Source organism: Cupressus sempervirens, chromosome 1 (assembly GCF_028749045.1).
Source record: "Cupressus sempervirens isolate cs-2001-9-10 chromosome 1, ASM2874904v1, whole genome shotgun sequence".
NCBI lineage: Eukaryota > Viridiplantae > Streptophyta > Pinopsida > Cupressales > Cupressaceae > Cupressus > Cupressus sempervirens.
The window spans coordinates 859,561,459-859,583,488 of record NC_143118.1 but is presented as its reverse complement, the minus strand read 5'-3'; the positions used below and the strand labels follow the sequence as shown (position 1 = coordinate 859,583,488).

Here is a 22,030-nt window from a genome sequence, read left to right as displayed (position 1 = left end):
CACTACATGGGATGAGACTCAAGAAAGTGATAATGAAAATCCAAAAAAATTTAGAAGCATCAAAGAAATTTATCAAGAAGGTCCTAGATATATATTTGCTAACTATGCTCTTATGACTAAGGTGATGCAGGTTGACACTCCAAACACATATGAAGAAGCAAAAGGAAAAGAAAAATGGGAAGAAGCTATGCAAGAAGAATACAATTCTTTGATGAAGAATGGAACATGGGAACTAACAACACTTCCAGAAGGCAAAAATGTGGTTGGTTGCAAGTGGACCTATAGAACCAAATTCACATCAGATGGAGCTATTGAAAAATACAAAGCAAGGTTAGTGGCTAAAGGTTTCTCACAAGAAGAAGGTATAGACTATACTGAAACCTTTGCTCCAGTAGCTAAGATGACTTCCATTCGTACAATAGTTGCTTTAGCTGCAAAGTTTGGTTGGAAAATTTTTCAAATGGATGTAAAAAGTGCATTTTTGCATGGTGACTTAAAAGAAGAAATTTATATGCAACAACCACTAGGATTTATTAAGTATGGAGAAGAGAATTTGGTGTGTAGATTAAGAAAATCACTCTATGGTCTCAAACAAGCACCAAGGGAATGGTACTCAAAAATTAATAATTACTTCCTAGAAGTTGGATTTAAAAGAAGTAATGCTGATCCAGATGTGTATGTAAAATATTGTGATAATAAGGTTGTTATCATTGTATTGTATGTGGATGACTTGATTATTACAGGAGATCACACACATGATATTGAGATAACTAAAAATCAACTCAAACAAGCTTTCGAAATAACTGATTTAGGACTAATGCACTATTTTTTGGGTATGCAAGTATGGCAAGAAAAAGGAAGAATCATGCTCTCTCAAACTAAATATGCTCTTGATGTACTTAAAAAATTCAATATGAGTGATTGTAAACCATGTAATACACCATGTGAAATAGGAGTAAAGTTAGGTGCTAACTCTACTCAAAAGAAAGTGGATGGAAAATTATATAGGCAGCTTGTTGGAAATCTTTTGTATCTTACTATAACTAGACCAGATATTGCATATGCAGTTGGTATTGTATCGAGATACATGGCAGATCCACACATTGAACACTGGAAAGCGGCTAAAAGAATATTAAGGTATATTAAGGGTACTTACCAGCTTGGCATTGAATACAAATATGGAGGAGAACCTACTTTAGTTGGATATACAGATTCTGATTATGCAGGTGACATTGATGATAGAAAGTCAACTTCAGGATATATCTTCCATCTTGGATCGGGACCGATTTCGTGGAGTAGCAAGAAGCAATCAACAGTGTCACTCTCATCTACAGAAGCTGAATATATTGGTTTATCAAAGGCGTCTCAAGAAGCATTATGGCTTAGGAGGTTACTTGAAGAATTGCATCATCCACAAGACTCTCCAACAACAATATTTTGTGATAATCAAAGTACTATCAAGCTAGCAAAAAATCCGGTATATCATGCAAGGTCCAAGCATATAGAAGTGCATCATCATTTTGTTCGAGATCTAATTGAAAGACAAGAGGTGGAGCTTCAATTTTGCGGAACAGAAGATCAACTTGCTGATATATCTACAAAAGCATTGTCTATCGTAAAATCTACAAAATTTAGAGATCTATTGCAGCTCAAAGATGTTCCTACTCTCTCCAAATAAACATTATGGGGGGGTGTTAAAAATAATGTTTATTATAGTAGCTGGGCATTTAATGCACAGTCCAGAACTTTCTACTTGCTTCTTGGAGCCAGAACTTTCTACTTGCTTCTTGGAGCCTCTCTCTTTGTGCAAAATATGAATTTAAAATTATGTAGAAATCTCTAGAGTGCTTCCTTTCTTGAAGCTTCTCAAGAACCCTCTAGAAATATGTATGAGCTCTATAAATAGAGCATTCCTCTCAGCTGTAATAACAAGAAGAAACTTTATAGCTCTTTGATATATTTGAGTTTTGCTGCTCTGTTTTTATGCTCTGTTTTTTTATTCTTTGTGCTGTTGTTTTAATTCATCATAGCTTAATTATTTTGAAACGCATAAATAGAAAACGCTACAATTGACTTTCCTCCACGCGAACCATCTCTGCACTTATTTTTATATGGAATCAATATTCGGTAAGCATCCTATCAACCGATAACATAAACAATTCGATGATGAAAAGTGTATGTCTGTGCCATGAAACTCTTAGCAGTATTAATAGGCTTTCAATACATTACTTTAATGAAAAGAAAAAAAAAATCAATAGAAATAGCACACAATTATATAGAAATGCAAATTGCCCACGACAACCAAATCTTCAATCAACTGTGACTAGAGATTTGCTTTCAACTACTCTTCCACATTTTCCGTGGATCTCGTTCAAGTTGAGTTGATTGTTAAGTTAAATCCGTTAAGAGAAAGTCTGCTTTTTATATATACCAAGGACGGATCCTAAGCAATCACAGAAGATGAAGATGAATGGCCTGCACGCAGTCATGGTGCCTTTCCCTGCACCGGGGATCATCAACCCTCTTATGAATCTCGCCCATCTTCTCTCTTCAAGAGGAGTCTTCATCACTTTTGTGGACATGGAGTGGAGCCACAACCGCATGTCAAGAGCCGCTGAAGCTGAATCTTCCACATTTAAGTTTCTTACAATTCCAGATGGATTGCCACCTGATCACCCTCGTCTCTCTAATCTTCCAGAGTACGTAATCGTAGTAGAAAAACTTGGCCCCGTCATGGAACATTATTTACTGTCCAGTTTATCAGACGGATCATCTCCTCCCATCACTTGCATTATAACGGAAAAATTCATGTCTTGCACATACGAAGTCGCCAACAAGCTGGGAGTGCCCCGAGTCATATTTTGGACAATGTGCGCCGCCTCTTCTATCGCTCTGTTAAACACCGACCTCCTCCTCTCGTGCGGGCACATTCCTGTCAAAGGTACTTTAGCAATCTTCAGTTTTATTTCGTTTTCTCAGACATGTTTGTAATGACTAATAAAGGTTTGTAATTGCAGTGGAGGAATCGAAGAGGGTAGACAAAGTGATCAGTTGCTTGCCTGGCAATCTTCCGCTCATTTTGCCCAGCGATCTGTTTTCCTTCTACCGGGCTTCTGACACGTCGGACGCTATGTACCAGTGGGCTCTGCGTCAGTCAAATTTTCAGGGTAAGGCAGACTATGTTCTTGTCAACACGTTTGATGAGTTGGAACCCCCCGAGACGGTAAGCGCGCTGTCATGTAATGGCTGCCCTGCTTTGGGAGTGGGCCCCGTATTTCTTCCCAATCTGCTGCAAGGAAAAGACTTGAACGGGCTCGCGAGTCTTTCAGAGCAGGACGATAGCTGTCTCAAATGGCTGGACACCCGAGAGAAGGATTCAGTGATATATGTTTCCTTCGGCAGCATCGCTGTCAAATCGAACGAGCAGCTGGAAGAGTTGGCGTCGGGGTTGGAAAAAAGCGAGCATCCCTTTCTGTGGGTGTTAAGAATGGATAATGCAGGAGGTATGCCTGTGACTCTGCCGGAGGGTTTTGTTGAAAGGACTAAGGATCGGGGAATGGTTGTGAAATGGGTGCCTCAGGTGAAGGTGTTGGCTCACCCTTCTGTAGGAGGGTTTTTTACTCACAGCGGGTGGAATTCGTGTTTGGAGAGCATGAGCATGGGAATCCCAATGCTTGGATGGCCATTTTTCGCTGACCAGTTTCTGGACTGCCGCTTTTGCAAGGATGTGTGGAAGATTGGCTTGGACTTTGAGGGGGTGGATGTCGATGAAAGTCTGGTGGTCAAAAGGGAGGAGATAGAGAAAGGGCTAAGGAGATTGATGGAAGGGAATGAGCTGAGAAGAAGAGGGAGAGATTTGAAGCAGGCGGCACTTAGAGCTGTTGAGGAGGGAGGTTCTTCTTTTCTCAACTTGAACAGATTTATTGATGACATTACACAGCTATGTAAATCGGCTGTCTTTAAAGCCGCGTAAGCGTTAGCTCATTCATATTGGCATCTCTTTTTTTTGATTGGATGACTTAAACGTCACATATTAAGACTTCATTCTTAAATTAAATGTGTTAAATAGTCAAAATTGACTTATTTTTCAAAGCTTAAATTTTCATTAGTGTGCCATATTTAAGGATGGCCTTCACTAGAAGATCACTATTCCTTCATCCTTCCTAAATAATAGATGTCATCAATAAAGTTCTTTTTTTTTTATAACTCTCATAAAATTGTGGTTTTCAAGTTATCTTTTCTTGACATAGCTAATTATTCCTTTAAAAAGTGTAATAATTCATAAATAAATAAAATTTTGAATGTAGTCTCAAATTTTAAAATATATTTATTATTTTAGTTAATAATTAGTTTGGATAATCATTTATTGTTTTTGAAATTAAAAAGCTGGTAAAAAATGGGGGCTGACCTAGGAACAAAATGCTGATAAACAATCAAAAGTTAGAAGTAGAAAATATTTAACCTACCCACTTTCTTAATTTCAAAAATCCCCTTAACTAGAGGATCCAAAAATCTATAACTAAATTTAATAGTAACCATAACCATAATATGTCTAGAGAAGCACCATAAACAGAGCCCACTTGGATTGAGTGTTGAAACTAAAAACATAATAGAATAACGTAAAAAATAGAGAGATGACTCTCTTAGTTCTTCTCCTTCTCCTCTAGTTTGTCTAGTGGCAGCTACAACCTATCATTGCTAGAAACCTATATAAGGAACTAGTGGTTTGAACCCCTACCACAATAGTAAGACCTTCCTTCTCAATGTGTAGAAGGTGAAGGATAGAAGCTAAAAAATGCATAACTTAAACTATGAACTTGGTTATATCATTGAACCTCTGTTCCACGATCTCTTGTCTCTCCTCCAACATTTTAATGCTCTTCTCCAAGGTGGAATACTCCTTGTTATGGGCCTAAGTTTCATCTCCAGGAATCATTGCTCAATCTCTATTTGTATTTCTCCTAATGGCATGTAATGAAGGTGATGATGTCTCGCTTGTCCTCCACCCTATTGGTTTTTTCAAGGATGTCATTCTTGTAGTTATGCGAAACATGGGATGACATAAGGCTTGCATAACTATTAATAGGGCTAACCTCCCCCTCCCATTTCTGATGATCATCACTAGCCATGTCTTCCTAACCATCCTCAATGTATCACTTCCTATTAGCCTTCTTTTTCTATCTTTTCTGGCGGAGTTTATTCTTCCCACTACCAGTAGAATCTAAACTAGTAGGGGGGTCATGCTTGGCTCTAGAATCTTTCTACATCGACCTTTTCATTTTCCTAATGGACCTCCTTCTCCCACCCTCCATCTCCACAGAAGAATCAACAACATGAATGTCCTCCATTTTCATTTGTTTCGACAATTTGGGTAGGGAGGGCTTAGGGCATTTAGTTTCCATAGTGGACACAAACTCCATAGGGACTTGAGGGGTTGAGGTAGAGATAGTAGGGTTAGGTAAAATAACTTGGGCATTAATAGATTAAGGAGGGAAAGGAGCCTTTTGGAAATTATATAGTTAAAACATAAAAGCCTAGTGCAGGATTGGATAGGGTTTTCCATCCATCATCTTCTTCCTAACTCAGAGAATGTTGTCTTCCATAGATTGTAGACTAAGGTAGGGGGTAAAAAAGAGGTCACGATTTCTAAAATGGTTCAAGATAGGGAAATGGTAGTAGTTAAAAATATGCAATCTACCCTTAAGAGTGATATACTGCATAATGGCATAAAATACCCCTTTCTAGGGATCTGTCAAGGTCATTCTCAAAAACCCATCAGGGTCATGGCTTAGACTCTCATCAAGATAGAAAAACTTGTTCAAATTGGCTTCGTCTAAAACCCTTGTCTACTTTCTCCATTTCCTAGCTTCTAAGGAGAGACCACAACCCTTCACAATGGCCTCTTCATTGATCTCTAAACAGATCTCATTAATTTGATCACCCTCATGTTGCTCTACAATTGACAAACTATGTAAAAACAACCTTTTCATGGCCTTGAATGAACTGCATGTAGGAAGGTAGACCACCCTCCTTAAGGTAAGTCTAAGCATCTTCCCTGTACTCTTCAATTGTAATTGGAATAATGTGAACAAGATTCCCTCCCATAACTTTGTTCTCTCCCAAACTAGTAGTGAAATCCTCAGAAGAAATTAACATTACCCAACCTTCCCCACAACATAGTCTAAAAATGGCAAGAAACTTAATAGAGAGAAATTTGGCAATAAACTAGTTCAAATAGAAAAAGAGAAAATGATTAGTGCCCAAGTAATAGTTTTTATTATCACAAGCCACAAGCATAGGCCACCATGTATCATAATGAGTTGAAGTACACCCACTTCATCACCAACCATGTATGCTTTTTCCAATAGTAGTCATACCATTATTATTATTTAAAACTCCCATCCTTTCTTTCCTAAAAAAATACCTCCAAATATTACTTAAGGAGACACCCCATATTATGAAAACATCCTATAAAAGTGGATATTCATTTTGGGTCCAATCATGGCCTTTTCAATCTTATTAGATTTATTCATACTCATATGTCCTTTTGAAAAGGCAATCATAATAATTTTGAGCCAAAAGGGATCGCATCTATAATAATGAGTGATCAACCCCATAATGGTTAATTTATTTATTTTTCCATAAGGGCCTATATATTAGCTGGTTGGCCATCAATATTTACCTAATTACACATGCCAACAATCTCACGACCAATCATTGCTAGTGCATTAGCCACTTGGTTTCCATCATGGTAAGTATGTTGAATGGACAATTCCAAAAACCTCAATATAAGGGTATGGGCATCATTGATTATTGAGTAAACTTTCTAATTTGTTTTACTTTGTCTCTTCACTTCCTCAACAATGAGTTGAGAGTCACCTGCAATAATCAAGTTTCAAATCACAATTGAACTAGTAGACTTGACCCCCCTAAATTGTCCCATGGCTTCCAATAAGTTTATGGCATTCTCACCATATTTTCTAGTGTAGGCAATCACTAGATTACCGTTTTCAACTCTAATTGTGCCTCCCAAAATAGTAGAACCATTCCTAACCGATCCATCAAATTTGAGTTTAAACTAGGAGGTTGAGGTGACTTCCATTTCACTTTCTTCTTGACCATAATCTTGGAGTTGTAAAATTTGGATATCATGTGAAGTAGTCCTTGATCCTTAGCTATATTTTGGTGGCTAATATTAGGAGGATGAGGGGGAGTCTCGTTAGATATGGTGACTATTCAAAAAAGTACTCTACATACTTCATAAATTCTTTGGGCCAAAAAAATAATTTTGGGTCCTATTTTATAAGGATTTTGGGCCAACATGTAATTAATAATTGTAACCCTAAAGCAGTAAAAATACTTGTATAAAAGTGCTTAGAGTTAAAGATTTTTTTTTCTATGTGATGTGAAATTGGTTCTTCTGGTGGTATTGAGTTGTAAGGGATTATAGATTGTAATCAGGTTGTAATCAATGGATCATAAAAATATTGGACTTTCTATTTGGTGGATGTAGGCCAGGGTTTGGGTGAACCATGTTAAATCTTAGTGTCTTCTGTTGTTTTCTATGTGATCTATTATTTTTTGATATTGGTTATATTTGCATGTAATTATTATTTCTATCTGTGGTTTAATCCTAACAAGTCTTCCATCCCTAGAGAGGAATACATTTCTTGAGGAGGTTTATTGTGATTTGAAAAGTAATCGAACAGAGGGGAAAAGGGGGAACTTATCTCTAAAGATGTGGTTGTTTGTCTCCTTTCATAAGTGCCAACATGCATATGGGGGTTAACACCTTCCACAACTTCTTAATAAGAGGGTGAAAAGACATAGCTTCCTACTCCAAGATAGATTATTGGAGATCACATTTGAAAACCTACTCAATCCAAAACCTAATCAAGATCCCCCTCCATACCTCACTAGCATAGGTATAGTGGATTAGAAGGTGGGAAATATATTTCCTCCTTATTATGGCACAATGTACATTGGTTAATTAATTGGAATACTCTTCTTTTGAGATTGTAAATTTTGAGGATGCTCCCAGGAAGTGTCACCCACCAAAAGGAATTAATCTTATGGAGAATGTCTGAATTCCACACTTTTTTGGACAACCCAAAATATCCTCATACTCACTAATAACATTGTAGCTAGATCTAATACTAAACTCCTCAGAGGTGTTTAATTCCCAAACTATGGAATCCTTAATCGAAAAGGTTGACATCTTGGTTCCTTCCATAATAGCTTGGAGCTCTTGGATTAAATTTTGGTTCTAGATATCATAGTTAAGTTTCTTCCATTTTCAATTTTTATTGAGATACTTACATAGCCATATATAAGGATGTTTTGTGCACGCATTCCTCAAAGCACTATACTCAGTTTGGTATAGAGGATTACCACCTGCCCAATTATCCTCCCAAAATATAATAGGAAATGTAGAGGTCAATTGATGAAATGTGACAATCAAAATGATAGGAAATATTAAAATTGTAAAAGATGTGGTAGAAAAGGTAGTCATGAAGCACATGAATGTAATCTCTCTTGGGATAAGATAGAAAACTTTATCAATTTTTTAGAAATTATTGAAAATAGAGTCAAAGCACCATACTCAGTTTGGTATAGAGGATTACCACCTACCCAATTATCCTCCCAAAATCTAATAGGAAATGTAGATGTCAATGTAGGAAAAGTGAAAATCAAAATGATAAGAAATATTAAAATTGTAAAAGATGTGGTAGAATAAGTATTCATGAAGGACATGAATGTAATCTCTTTTGGGATAAGATAGAAATCTTTAGTAATTTTTAAAAATAAAAATAAAAAGACAATAAAAATTCACAATGATGATAAACCTTAAGATGATTAATTTTCAAGAGCAGTCCAATTTGCTTCTGATAGCAGACAATATGTACTTTCTATTTTAGTTTTTTCTTCTAATTCATCATGGTATGATTCTTGGATCTTAGATACTGGAGCTACAAATCTTTAGTAATTTTTTTTTTCAAAATAAAAAGACAATAAAAATTCACAATGATGATAAACCTTAAGATGATTGATTTTAAAGAGCAATCCAATTTTCTTCTGATAGAAAACAATATGTACTTTCTATTTTAGTTTTTTCTTCTAATTCCTCATGGTATGATTCTTGGATCTTAGATACTAGAGCTACATAATATATGACATTTCGACATGATTGCTTTGAAGAATTTCATGAAAGTCCTCATAGTCAAATTTATATAGCTGATAAGTCAAGTATCAAGCATGTTGGAAAAGGAAATATTGGACTTAAATTGCCTAATCTTCCATATTTTTTGCTTCACGATGTATTTTTTACTCTTCAATTGCAATGCAATTTTTATCACTCGTATTGATTCAAAACCATAGAAAAATTTGTCTTGGGGCAGCAAAACTTCAACAACATGAAAATGAGGGAGTTGTGAAAAATAATATAATCAAATAAAAATTATCAACAATAGAGTCATTCAAGGATTGGGTAGAAGCAAGAAGTTGGGTCTCAATTCCACGGAAGTCTGTGGATTGAGATCGCACTCTTTTAGAAATGGGTACCCATTTTAGTCTTGGGTGCTTGATCCAAAATTTAAAAAAGGGCACTCATTTTTTTATGAATCGAGTACTGATTTTTAAAAAATTGGGTAACCATTTTTAGTTTCAAAAAATGGGTATCCGTTTTTGAAAACATAAAAAATTTGTATTTTTAAGAAATAGGTACCCATTTTTTAAAAGTAAAAAAAGAGTACCCATTTCTAAAAATTTAATTTTATTTATTTTTGGGCGGGGGGAATTTTATGTGCTGATTTGACATTTTCAAAATGGGTACCCATTTTTTGAATTTAAATTACAGGTGCCCATTTCTTAGAACACTAGGTGGGATTTTTTTCCTCCTACCCAGGATTTTGGTTCGGGATAGGCTTCATGAGACCAAGCCTATGCTTTAACCTCTCAAGATTTCACTAAGGCATTAAACTAACAAATTCATGCCTTGCCATAATTTTTAGAGGGTCGTCCCGATCAATTTTTTTTATGAAACAAAACCCCATTAGAGTTCTCACTGTCCTAATTTTAGAAATATAAATTTTATAGTGCTATGATTTTATTTACTATTTTTGCATTATTTTTTAATGAAAGGTGGTGCCTAAATGTAAAATAGTGAAGTTCACTAAAACTTTAATAACTTTTTAAAATAATTTTTCTTAAATTAATTTATATGTCATCAATCTACATGCAATTCTTTTGAGGTTAAAAAAAAAAGAAATTTTGAAAAAAGTGAAATTTTGATCAAATTATGGTGTCCGTACACAAGAGGTTTTAAAATTTACCTTTATAGCCAATTAATAATTAATAATAAAAATATTTTTCAATAAAAAATTAAGGAAAAATATTGTCATCAATCTTAGGTGTATTAGGCAACTCTCTTTAAAAGTATTTACAAAAAAATATTTATTTGTGTCAATTTATTGTGTGCGTACATGACTGTAAATTTTGACATCAATTGACAAGAAATTTTAAAAATAGGAAAAACACTTCCACTTTTTGCCCAAAAGTGAGACCCAATTTCTTGCACCTACCTAATTAAGAAGTTCTTCACAATAGCTTTCCTTGCAAGCATTGAATAATTCAACAATTTTATCATTATATAATATATTTAAACAAAAAATAAAAATTGAAAATAGTGTATATATATATATATATATATATATATATATATATATATATATATATATAAAGAAGAGAGATGTTGGGATTGAGTCCCTACCTCATGCAAGGAAAGAAAGTAAGAAACATTAATAGAGGAAATGCAAATGCGTCAATAAAATTTGATTAAAATAGTTGTTCATATAGTAATAATAGATGTTATGATTACCAAATCAAATAAATATTTCATAATACCTTGTATTTTAAATTTAAGCCTTCACAAATTGTTTAAAGTATGTTGCAGATCTAACTCTTTATGCAATTTGTTATTTGGATGTTATTATGAACATTATATAATATTGTTTGCATGGAAAGTTAGATTTGTAGAAATAAATAAAATACTTGACAAGTTATGAGCAAGAATTATCTTGTTTTATCCTCCTAGCAGAGATTTGATCATTAAGCCTATTTTTTTTTAACATATGTGACAATTAACTGATTTATAAAAATCTCACTTATTTTAATATATTCTAAAATATTGACACTCCAATATTTCCACAAAGACAATTTTGACAATAACATTAGATGAAAACAAGATCCTAGCAAAGAAAGGAATGAGAACATTATGCCTTTAAAGGTAATTTTTTAATTAAAAATTTCAAAACATTTTATACATTATCCATTTTTTGATATTTTACTACTATAAACAATTTCCAAAGTATTTTTTACTTTTCCCATTTTCTTATATTTGAAACCATCATAGTTTAAGAAACCATATTTTTTCCTTATATAATTTCTAATAGCTCATCAGTCTTTTGGATAATTCTATTGTGATATGACATGCTCGTGATATCTATTTACCCACATTTAGAATGGGGAGACAAACATAAGTGTTGCTAGACACCTCCTATATCAGAAAAAATAAATGAATAATCTAATATTTCTTGAAAATGGTAATTGATTCATTTCTCATAATGAATCAAGTAAAATCAACATTAAATTGATAAGTTTCAATTTAATTAAATTTTGAAATATACATAGGTGATACATCCAAGTAGCTCTTTGGGATCCTTCAATCCTTGATCATTTCGGTCATTCTAAATGAAGAAAGTTATAATTTCAAAGTTTATATCTTCTTCTTCCTTGACCTCCACCCTATTCGAGAAAACAAGGAATCTAATACAATTTCTACTTCTATGCTTCAAGATAGTTTGGTGAAAAAAATCCCTATTATTTTTATCTCTCTCCTTTAGCCATTATACAGAGGATTTTTGTTTCCAAAAATTCTCTTCTTGGATGGATAGAGAGATCCATTAGTCTCTTAAGGACCTTTTATGTGTGCTTAACATAGGATGATAATGATTCCTTTCTAGAAGCCCCTAAAGATTAGCCAGCTTGTTCTCTAAGGTCCTTTTAGGATGAAAGATGTTTTGAAATGAAACCTTGTTCCAATTCCTAACTTTATCTCTATATTCCCTCAATTTCATCTCAATGTTAATCATTGGGGACAACTTATGTGGCTTATCCCACCAAGATCATATTAGATCTCTTATGTTGTGTTCAGAAAGACACATATTCTCAAATCTAAATGGGCATACCACCTTTTTCCCAACTTTTCATTCTAGTAGTAGAGCATTGTGATGTAACCCAGCAAAAGGTTTTGTTTCCAAAAGAAAATCATCCATGTTTATCCAGTTTGAGGAGAGAACTTCCCTGCACTTGCCTAACTGGATAAGGTCAAAACCTTTTCATCAATTAGTCCATGTGAAATTAGCTCCCCTTAGAGCTATATCATTAAGTCCTGAATGAAGGAAAAATCCCGTAAATATTCCATGCTTTGAGAGAAGTCTTCTATACCCACAAATTTGTTGAAAGGATAGAGTGGAGAATTGAAGTCTCCAATAAACATCCATTTAGAGTATCTATTATTGATAAGATTCACTAGGTTGTTCTAAAGAAGTTTCCTTTGATCTCCATTATTCAAGGCATAAACATTAACTAAATTTCATGAGCACCTAGAAGTAAGATCTTGAAAATTAGTAATAATAGTGTCACTTGAGGAGTTCACAATGTACTCGATAATTCACTCACACTCTAGATGACCTCTATACCTCTTGAAGCACCTTGAGAATCCTAGGAGAATCAAGAGGCATCAGAAAACACAAAATCCATTGCCCTTTCCATACAATCCATATTCAATTTAGTTTTTTGTAAGAGAAGAATATCCACTTTGAGATCCTGAAGAATACTCTTCAACCTATGCTACTTTAGGTGACTATTCAAACCCTTGAGATTCTAGGATAGTATTCTAACCATTATTATAAATGAAAATTAGTACTAAATAGCACCCTCCTAAAGCCACATCTACCCTTATAGATTAGGATTTAACTTCAACTTTTTGACTACCTTTAATAGTAAGGGCCTCCAAGCTACCCATCATATGTCCCTTGGATAGGGGGCCAACTCTTTTTCTTTTTGGCAACTCTTCTTTGTCTTTTCCAACATCAATTTTACACTTTCCTTTGTTCTTCTTATCAACCTTGGTCCACTAATAGTCCTTGATAGTATCACTCTATGAAACAAAGTTATCTTCCCAAAGAACATTAGGGAGATGAGATGTCAAAGGGCCCATTATCATCAGCTTACTATAATCCCAAGAAAGAGATTTAGGGCAAGATGGGACCACCAAAATACCCAAACATTTATCCAATGGTAGTGGAATAATAGCCTTCTTCGAAGAAGCTTAGGAGGAAGGTTGGAGGGATCTAAAAAACTTGTCCAAGATACTTTGTTTTGTAGGAGTGAGAAGAGGGATAGCCTTAGTAGTTGTGGGTAAAGCTCCTTTAGACCATTCCTTACCCAAAGGAAGAATAGGGGCAAAATTATTGGGAAGAATCTCTGCAACCAAAGGGGTGGTCAAGGGAAAAACTTTGATCTTTGCAACTTCCTTGGGCCCCCTCTCAGATCTCAGGGGAGCGGAAGGAAAAGAAAAGTAAACAAAGATAGAATATCTACATTTTACATAGAACAAGTCTACATTCTCAAAAATCAATGGTTGCACATAGGACCTCAGCTTAGAGTGTAAGTTAATAGACATTGGAAGAATCTTGTTCATAGAGACACTAACACAAATTTTGGCAAATAAAAAGTGAGAGTTTGTCTAGAAATATTTATCCACTACCAAAGGGACCCAAAGGTTTCCACTATACTTCTAAAAACCTCAGTGTTCTAGAACTACAAAGGTAGACTCATTAGTCTGACCCACTTTGGTGCAAAAACTCCCAGATCAACAACTAGGTCCAATTTAGGTTTTCATTTGCAAAAATTTATGAAGTTTTTTTGTTTGACCTTAGGAACCAGGGTCCATTAGTAAGAGCAAAAAAAATAATCCTCCTTAACTAGAAATGAGAACGCAAACAAGCCATTAAGGAGGGTGTTAATCTTAATATTTCCTTTAAGAGACCAAGAAGAGGTTGCCCATTTCTTGAGTTGATCAATAGTTGACCTAAAGAGAATGAACCATCCTACTAGGGATAGTTCCAATCCAACCATAGAGTCATGAATTATATCATCAGGGACCCGCATAGCACTACCTTTAACTGTGTTGGAACTATTTGATTTGAGAGGGGAAGATGCACCAACTGAAGCATGCAAAACCTTTTTTGCAAAAGAACTTCCACTAGGCTGAATCACCAATGACGAGCTAGCCTTAATAGTTGGAGCAGAGGAGTGAGAATTAATAGGGACCTCAAAGGATTCCTATCTACCAAAAGAGAGAAGCGAGGAGAAAGAGAAACCCCCATGCCCCACTAGGAGAGACATACTAAAGGGGTGAAAAGAACTAGGAGGGAAGTAGGAAGGTCGAAGCCCCAGTCAAGATTGAAAGACTGAGAGTGTAGGAGTGGGCTTAGACCACTAGTGTTTATTAATTGTTTATATGTTTCATTGATTCTATTATAGTTTTGTGTTCAACAATTTCTAGAGGTTTAGATCCATGTTTACAACAATTGATTCATTTAGCTTAATTGTTTAAAACTACATAACATAATATTATTGATTTTCTGCCATGTGAACCACCCTTGTACTTCTTAGCCTAAATCATATTTTATTCAATAGCTTCATCAATGTAAAGTATGTGTATTCTATAAAGAACTAAATGCTATGTTGATTAATCATGTTTCTTAATCATATAATATATGAATGATATCTGACTAGTGAATTTCTATAATAATGATAACCACATTTATTATTTACTGCTGTGTAAATTATATATCTAATAACAATTTAAAAATAAAATATTTGTAAAAATTTACACCCATTAGTTCATTTAATTAATCTATTTCTTCAAAATCATATAATAATACATTATTGACTTTCCATAAGTAAACCATCCTTGATACTTATCGATAAACTTTAACGTTGATCATATAAATATATAACATAAATTAATCAATGATTTCATCAATGAAAAAGAAGTGTGTGTTCCATAAAATAATAATAATAATATAATATTTTAAAATGTGATATAATGATGTACATTTTATAAAAAGTACACAATTATATAGAAATAAAAATCAATGATTTCATCGATACAAAAGAGTGTGTTTTATAAAATATTAAACAATAATACAAGTTATAACTTATCAAAATTTAATTGAAAATTAAAAAATTAGAGATGTCAAATTAGCTTAGATCAAGAATAATTTCAAAACTAATAATTTCTGATTACATATATCATTAATATATTTGAAATAATTAATATTGAACAAATGAATCACATAATACATAATTGATATGAAACAAATGAATCATTCACGACAATGATAACCATATTTACTATTTCATATTCTTTAAAATATATTTTTAATAAAATTTTAAACATAAGATGTTTATCAAACTTTAGATCTACCAATTCCTATAATCAAAATATCCTAAAATAACATAACATTATTATCTTTCCACCCAATAGGAACCATTCTTTATATTTGCCAATCAATAATTGATACTCATCATATACCAATCTATGGACTTCACGGGTGAAAAATAAGCAGGTGTCCAATGAAATACTAAACAACAATAAGTTTTTTTTTCAAAGTTGATATAATGTAAAATAATTCATATAAAATGGACACAATTTATATACAAATTGCAACTCTCGACGACACCAAATCTTCAATCAACTGTAAATAGGCATTTGCCTTCAAATACTCCTCAACGTTTCGGTAGATTTCGTTAAAGTTGATTGCTCAGTTCAATCCATCCATCCACAACGTATGGAATCTGTTTTTTATATATTTGCCGCAGAAGGAACCAAATGATCACAAATAACAATTTCAAAGGCAAGAAGATGAAGATGAATGGCCTGCATGCAATTATGGTGCCTTTCCTTGTTCAAGGCAATATCAATCCTCTTATGAGTCTCGCGCATCTCCTCTCTTCAAGAGGAGTTTTCATCATATTGCTCATCTATCCACCTCTAGTAAAATTAAGTTTCTCACCATTCTAGGGAGACAGTCTTGGCTTTTTCCTAAGCAAGAACCTTTCATAGGAGAACACGGTTCTTACTCAAAACTAAGAACGTCACATACTTTCATAGTATGGAACACATGCCTCGTGCATGAAAATAATACAACCCTAGCTAAGACACTCCAAACTATACACACTTTGTATGCCCCTTCTTTAATGCCTAATGCTTAGCTAGAGAACTTAATTATGCCTTTTACTTTCTCTTTATAATTATTCTTCTTCCTTGTGATATTATTCTAATTTTAAAAAAAAAAATATTCTCATGAGTCCCCTCCACCCTCTTCCAATCCTTACATAAATGATTTAAACTTCAAGGGAGTGACTTTCAAAGAACAACACCCTTTTGAAAAAGGTTGCCTTTTTGTTTACCCTTTCATAAATATAATAATGCTCTCCTTTTTAATTTTTTTAAATTAATATTATTTACTAATATTTATTTAAACAGAAGATTGTAATATCCTTAACTTCTATGAACCTTTAAATACTTATTTCTTTATTTCATAGTTTTATCTTTTCTTGGAGAAAGAGTCACATAACATATTCTAAAATATTAATGAATCTATTGTAGAACAATGAGACTCTATGAATATCAAAACATAAATAAATCTTGGCATACCATATGACACTATAGCATTATGTTCACCATTTTTCAAACATTAGAATGAGAAAAACTTAATGGATGAAAAATTCAACCTAAAAAAAAATTATGGATGATGAATATATGAATAGTAGGGCCTCATGATTGAACATATTTGATTTTAAAAATATATTATTAAAAGATCATTACCTAAGTATTATTTAAAAAGATATTTTAAAAAGTATTGATCAATACAACAATTAACATAACAATTATATTTTAGATATATATTTTTAATTTGTCACATTGAAATTTAAATACATATTTAAAACTTACATTAGAAAATTGAAGTAAATATCCTCATGAAAACTATGCAACTGCTCATTGGTTTACCTTAATTATTCTCAATGATTGATTTTCACCATGTGAATAGTCTATACGAATTATAAGCACAATGTTAAATATTTTAAAAATAAATTTCGTCTAAACCATAAAACCAGTACCTCATTTAGCTTATTTGAAACGCATAAATACAAAACGCTAGAATTGACTTCCCCCACGCGAACCATCTCTGCACTTTTTTTTTATTATATGGAATCAATATTCGGTAAGCATTGTATCAGCCGATAACATAAACAATTCGATGATGAAAAGTGTATGGCTGTCTCATAAAACTCTTAGCAGTATTAATAGGCTTTTCATGATTGAAAAAATCAATAGAAAAAGCACACAATTATATAGAAAGGCAAATTGCCCACGACAACCAAATCTTCAATCAACTGTGACTAGAGAGTCGCCTTCAACTACTCTTCCACATTTCCGTGGATCTTGTTCAAGTTGAGTTGATTGTTAAGTTAAATCCATTAAGAGAAAGTCTGCTTTCTATATATACCAAGGACGGATCGAAGGTATCCTAAGCAATCACAGAACATGAAGATGAATGGCCTGCACGCAGTCATGGTGCCTTTCCCTGCACAGGGGATCATCAATCCTCTTATCAATCTCGCTCATCTCCTCTTGAAGAGAGGAGTCTTTATCACTTTTGTGGACATGGAGTGGAGCCACAACCGGATGTCAAGAGCAGCTGCAGCTGAATCCTCCACCTTTAAGTTTCTTACCATTCCAGATGGATTGCCACCTGATCACCCTCGTCTCTCAAATCTACCCGAGTATGTGATTGCAATGGAAAAACTCGGCCCCAATATGGAGCACTATTTACTTTCCAGCTTATCAGACGGGAAAACTCCTCCCATCAGCTGCATTATAACGGAAAACTTCATGTCTTGCACTTATGAAGTGGCGAACAAGCTGGGAGTGCCCCGAGTCATCTTCTGGACGATGTGCGCCGCATCTTCTATCGCTCAGTTAAACGCCGACCTCCTCGTCTCGCGCGGGCATATTCCTGTCAAAGGTACGGTAGTATTCTTCAATTTTATTTTGATTGCTCGGACATGTTTGTAATGGCTAATAAAGGTTTGTAATTGCAGTGGAGGAATCGAAGAGGGTAGACAAAGTGATCAGTTGCTTGCCTGGCAATCTACCGCTCATTTTGCCCAGCGATCTGTTTTCCTTCTACCGGGCTTCTGACACGTCGGACGCTATGTACCAGTGGGCTCTGCGTCAGTCAAATTTTCAGGGTAAGGCAGACTATGTTCTTGTCAACACGTTTGATGAGTTGGAACCCCCCGAGACGGTAAGCGCGCTGTCGTGTGATGGCTGCCCTGCTTTGGGAGTGGGCCCCGTATTTCTTCCAAATCTGCTGCAAGGAAAAGATTTGAATGCGCTTGCGAGTCTTTCAGAGCAGGACGAGGGTTGTCTGAAATGGCTCGACGACTACGAGCCAGGCTCGGTGATATATGTTTCCTTCGGTAGCCTCGCTCTCAAATCGAACGAGCAGCTGGAAGAGTTGGCATTGGGGTTGGAAAAAAGCGAGCATCCCTTTCTGTGGGTGTTAAGAATGGATATTGCAGGAGGTATGCCTGCGACTCTGCCAGAGGGTTTTGCTGAAAGGACTAAGGATCGGGGAATGGTTGTCAAATGGGTGCCTCAGGTGAAGGTGTTGGCTCACCCTTCTGTAGGAGGGTTTGTTACTCACAGCGGGTGGAATTCGTGTCTGGAGAGCATGAGCATGGGAATCCCAATGCTTGGATGGCCATTTTTCGCTGACCAATTTCTGGATTGCCGCTTTTGCAAGGATATGTGGAAGATTGGCTTGGACTTAGAGGGCGTTGACGTTGATGAAAGTCTTCTGGTTAAAAGGGGGGAGATTGAGAAAGGGCTAAGGAGACTGATGGGAGCGGAGGAGCTGAGGAAAAGAGGGAGGGATTTGAAGCAGTCGTCACTTAGAGCGGTTGGGGAGGGAGGTTCTTCTTTTCTCAACTTGAACAGTTTTATTGATGACATTACACAGCTATGTAAATCGGCTGCCTTTAAAGCCGCTTAGTAATGGAAGCATGGTATCTCTTTTTCGTGATGGGATGTGTAATACCCCGTCAAAGGATCCAAAGAATTAATCTAGAATTTCACTAAGTTTGGTAACATTTTTTTAAAAAATAACATGAAAGTAAATACCACATATAACTTGTACTTGATAATGGAAGCAGTAGCAATGTCCATCTGAAAGTAAACATAACATACATAACCGATTACATTCTTTAAAGATCTCTTAACGTTGAATTACATACATGAATCCATCTAGTACAACAACCACATGAAATAATAATGATAAGTCCAATGTTTAAACATTACATTTCCAAATGCTCAATAATCCTCTGTACATGTCACAGGGTATGACAAGCTCAAAGAATATACATATGTAGAATAAGGTACATCATCCTATTCTAATCCATGATACATCAAAGTAAAGATAATCACATGATACACATGATACATCATCATAGAAGACATATACATTCATCATAAAGATCAAACAAAATAAACTAAGTGCACAGTTCCTCCCAACTGTTAATAGCATCATTAGACCATCGTGGGCCCTAGCCATCCCTCCGTGCGTAACATCCCAAATCATCGAAGAGATCACCGGTAATAACATAGTAGGAATGTCACTCCTACAACATCATATGTAGAAAGTAATCTAACATGCAAATATAAGCATAAGATAACATCATCTAACATATGCTAATCATCAATGAAAAAGGATACATATCCACCATCACGAAGGATACATTAGCCACGATGCCTCAATGAATCTCAAATGATAAGAGTGGAAAATACACTACCACCCGACCACGTGGTAAATAAGTGGTCCACTCCCATCGTGCCGAGGAGATAATCTCAAGTTTCAAACATGCTATCCATAACACATAGCACAAATCTCTATAGTCCAGAAATCCTAAAAGTATACTAACTCAAAGGTTCCAATCACAAAACTGACATCTACTTCTTAGAGGCACACAATGACATGTAGGAACCTACTATGCAAGCGAAAAAGTGTTATCGCATTTATCTCATACAAGTTACCCTGGCAGTTAGCTAAACTCCACGAGTCCATACAGATCTCATGCGGCCACTAGTATCCTCTCATACTGACGAGGCATACTATGGAATGCAAGGTCACAACCATGTGTTCTCACTACTGCCATCCTAGCCTATACAAGCACTCAAGGCATGGGCGAGAATAAAAACTCTTATCTTTTTAGGTTCATTCAGTTAGTATTAGGTGTGAATGTTATCACTTATTAATCCAACTTACAATGAGTTACCCTGGCAGCCTCTTAGGGCCCCGGCCCCCATTGCAAGCCACTTCCCGTCAATACATGTAGATATCCTACCCTAATGCTCATAGAATCATAAATCTCAAAATCACAAAAGATAATCCAAAATAAAATCTTCAAATATGCATAAAAGCATCAAATCTCCATGAGCAAGCATCCATAGAAAATCATGACCACAACAGCTCTCTATTGGCAACTGAAGTATCACTGATAATCAAAGTATCCAATGGTTCTCAATAACTAAAATATATATCAATCATACTGATCGAAGACTCCAAAAATGGTTGAGCCAAACATGTCACCACATGACATCATCAAGAATAAATCCACATTATAGTCCCATCATGGCGACTAGAAAATAACCAAAGATAACTGATCAATGACCAAAAATAATGGTTAAGTCAAGTGTCTCATACATAAGAATCTCAACTATAACAATCAATATTCACATCCAATACATAAAGCATTCCATCACATAACCACGGTTGGGTTTATAAAGATCGAGATTAAAACATCATCATGACATCACAATCACATAACCCCCAAGCCTCTGGTAGACGTCCTAAACTGGTCAACACTAGTCAACCCAAAACCCAAAACAATAGCATAAGAATACACAATGTAAACACATGTTTTAGTTTTGCTAAGTTTTCAAATTTGAATTTAAAAGTCTCAGTTTACGTTTTCCCAAATAAATATCAAGTGGAGAAGTTTCATGTTTTACCTAACCCATGTGTATGTTTAATAGATAAAAGTTTCTCCATTAGACTCAATTTTCTAATTGATTTATATGACATTGTTTGAAAATTGACATTCTCAATGAATCAAAAACTTCGATTATATATTCTAATAATTAATCTTAATTAAACTGAGTTTAATTAAATTAATTATTATTATCTCTTCATAATTGACAAGCTCAATATCAATATTTTAATCATTAAAAGAGTGATCCATTAAATTATAACTTTATAATAATCATTTATAAATAATTATATATACATATATATATATATATCTATATACATAATAACATTTAATAACTAATAACAATGCAAACAAAATAAAAATTCATAATTAAATATCATATGAGATATCGTTGCAAATAAAATAAAACTTTTGTAATTTCAAACCAACGGTGATATAATAATCACTGCCGATACAATATATAAAACCTGCGGGTCGCAGGTACACTAAAGACCGCAGGTACTCTGCGGCTGCAGTCTGTATTAATGTGGCCGCCGGCGGGGGTGAGGAAATATATTCCCCCCCCGTCCATTCAAAATTTATCATATATATATTTTTTAAAAGTTGCGTTTTATTAAAACGCACCCCTCCAATGTAATCCGCAATGCAACATTTGCTTGCGGTGAAACATATATGTATAAATAATGCATATATATACACAAAATTCCAATTCTCAAAATTTTTCTATAATCCTTTGATCTCAAATTTTATCCATTAAATCATCTGATGGTTTTGGCTACAAATTTAAACCCTAGCCCCGTGTTCATTCCAGATCTAAGCATACAGAATTCTCAAATAAAAT

At 34.6% G+C, this 22,030-nt stretch overlaps 2 protein-coding genes across 2 annotated transcripts; both read left to right on the top strand.

The window, feature by feature from the left end:
* The first annotated feature begins 2,420 nt into the window (after nt 1–2,420).
* Nucleotides 2,421–3,996, top strand: LOC149580556 (linamarin synthase 2-like). Its single transcript, XM_089814076.1, has 2 exons — nt 2,421–2,941; nt 3,018–3,996. The coding sequence occupies exons 1-2, from the start codon at nt 2,461–2,463 to the stop codon at nt 3,971–3,973; spliced, it is 1,437 nt and encodes a 478-aa protein (XP_089670202.1). The 5' UTR covers nt 2,421–2,460; the 3' UTR covers nt 3,974–3,996.
* Nucleotides 3,997–17,656: 13,660 nt separating this feature from the next.
* Nucleotides 17,657–19,223, top strand: LOC149580555 (7-deoxyloganetin glucosyltransferase-like). The gene is made up of 2 exons (XM_089814062.1): nt 17,657–18,161; nt 18,238–19,223. Exons 1-2 carry the CDS (start codon nt 17,681–17,683, stop codon nt 19,191–19,193), a joined length of 1,437 nt encoding a protein of 478 aa, XP_089670188.1. The 5' UTR covers nt 17,657–17,680; the 3' UTR covers nt 19,194–19,223.
* Nucleotides 19,224–22,030: the final 2,807 nt, after the last annotated feature.

Bases quoted from the DNA above. Each gene is read 5' to 3' on its own strand.
- LOC149580556 (XM_089814076.1), top strand. From the start codon at position 2,461: ATGAAGATGAATGGCCTGCACGCAGTCATGGTGCCTTTCCCTGCACCG. The intron at 2,942-3,017 runs GTACTTTAGCAA...TTGTAATTGCAG, and splicing joins CGGGCACATTCCTGTCAAAG to TGGAGGAATCGAAGAGGGTA.
- LOC149580555 (XM_089814062.1), top strand. From the start codon at position 17,681: ATGAAGATGAATGGCCTGCACGCAGTCATGGTGCCTTTCCCTGCACAG. The intron at 18,162-18,237 runs GTACGGTAGTAT...TTGTAATTGCAG, and splicing joins CGGGCATATTCCTGTCAAAG to TGGAGGAATCGAAGAGGGTA.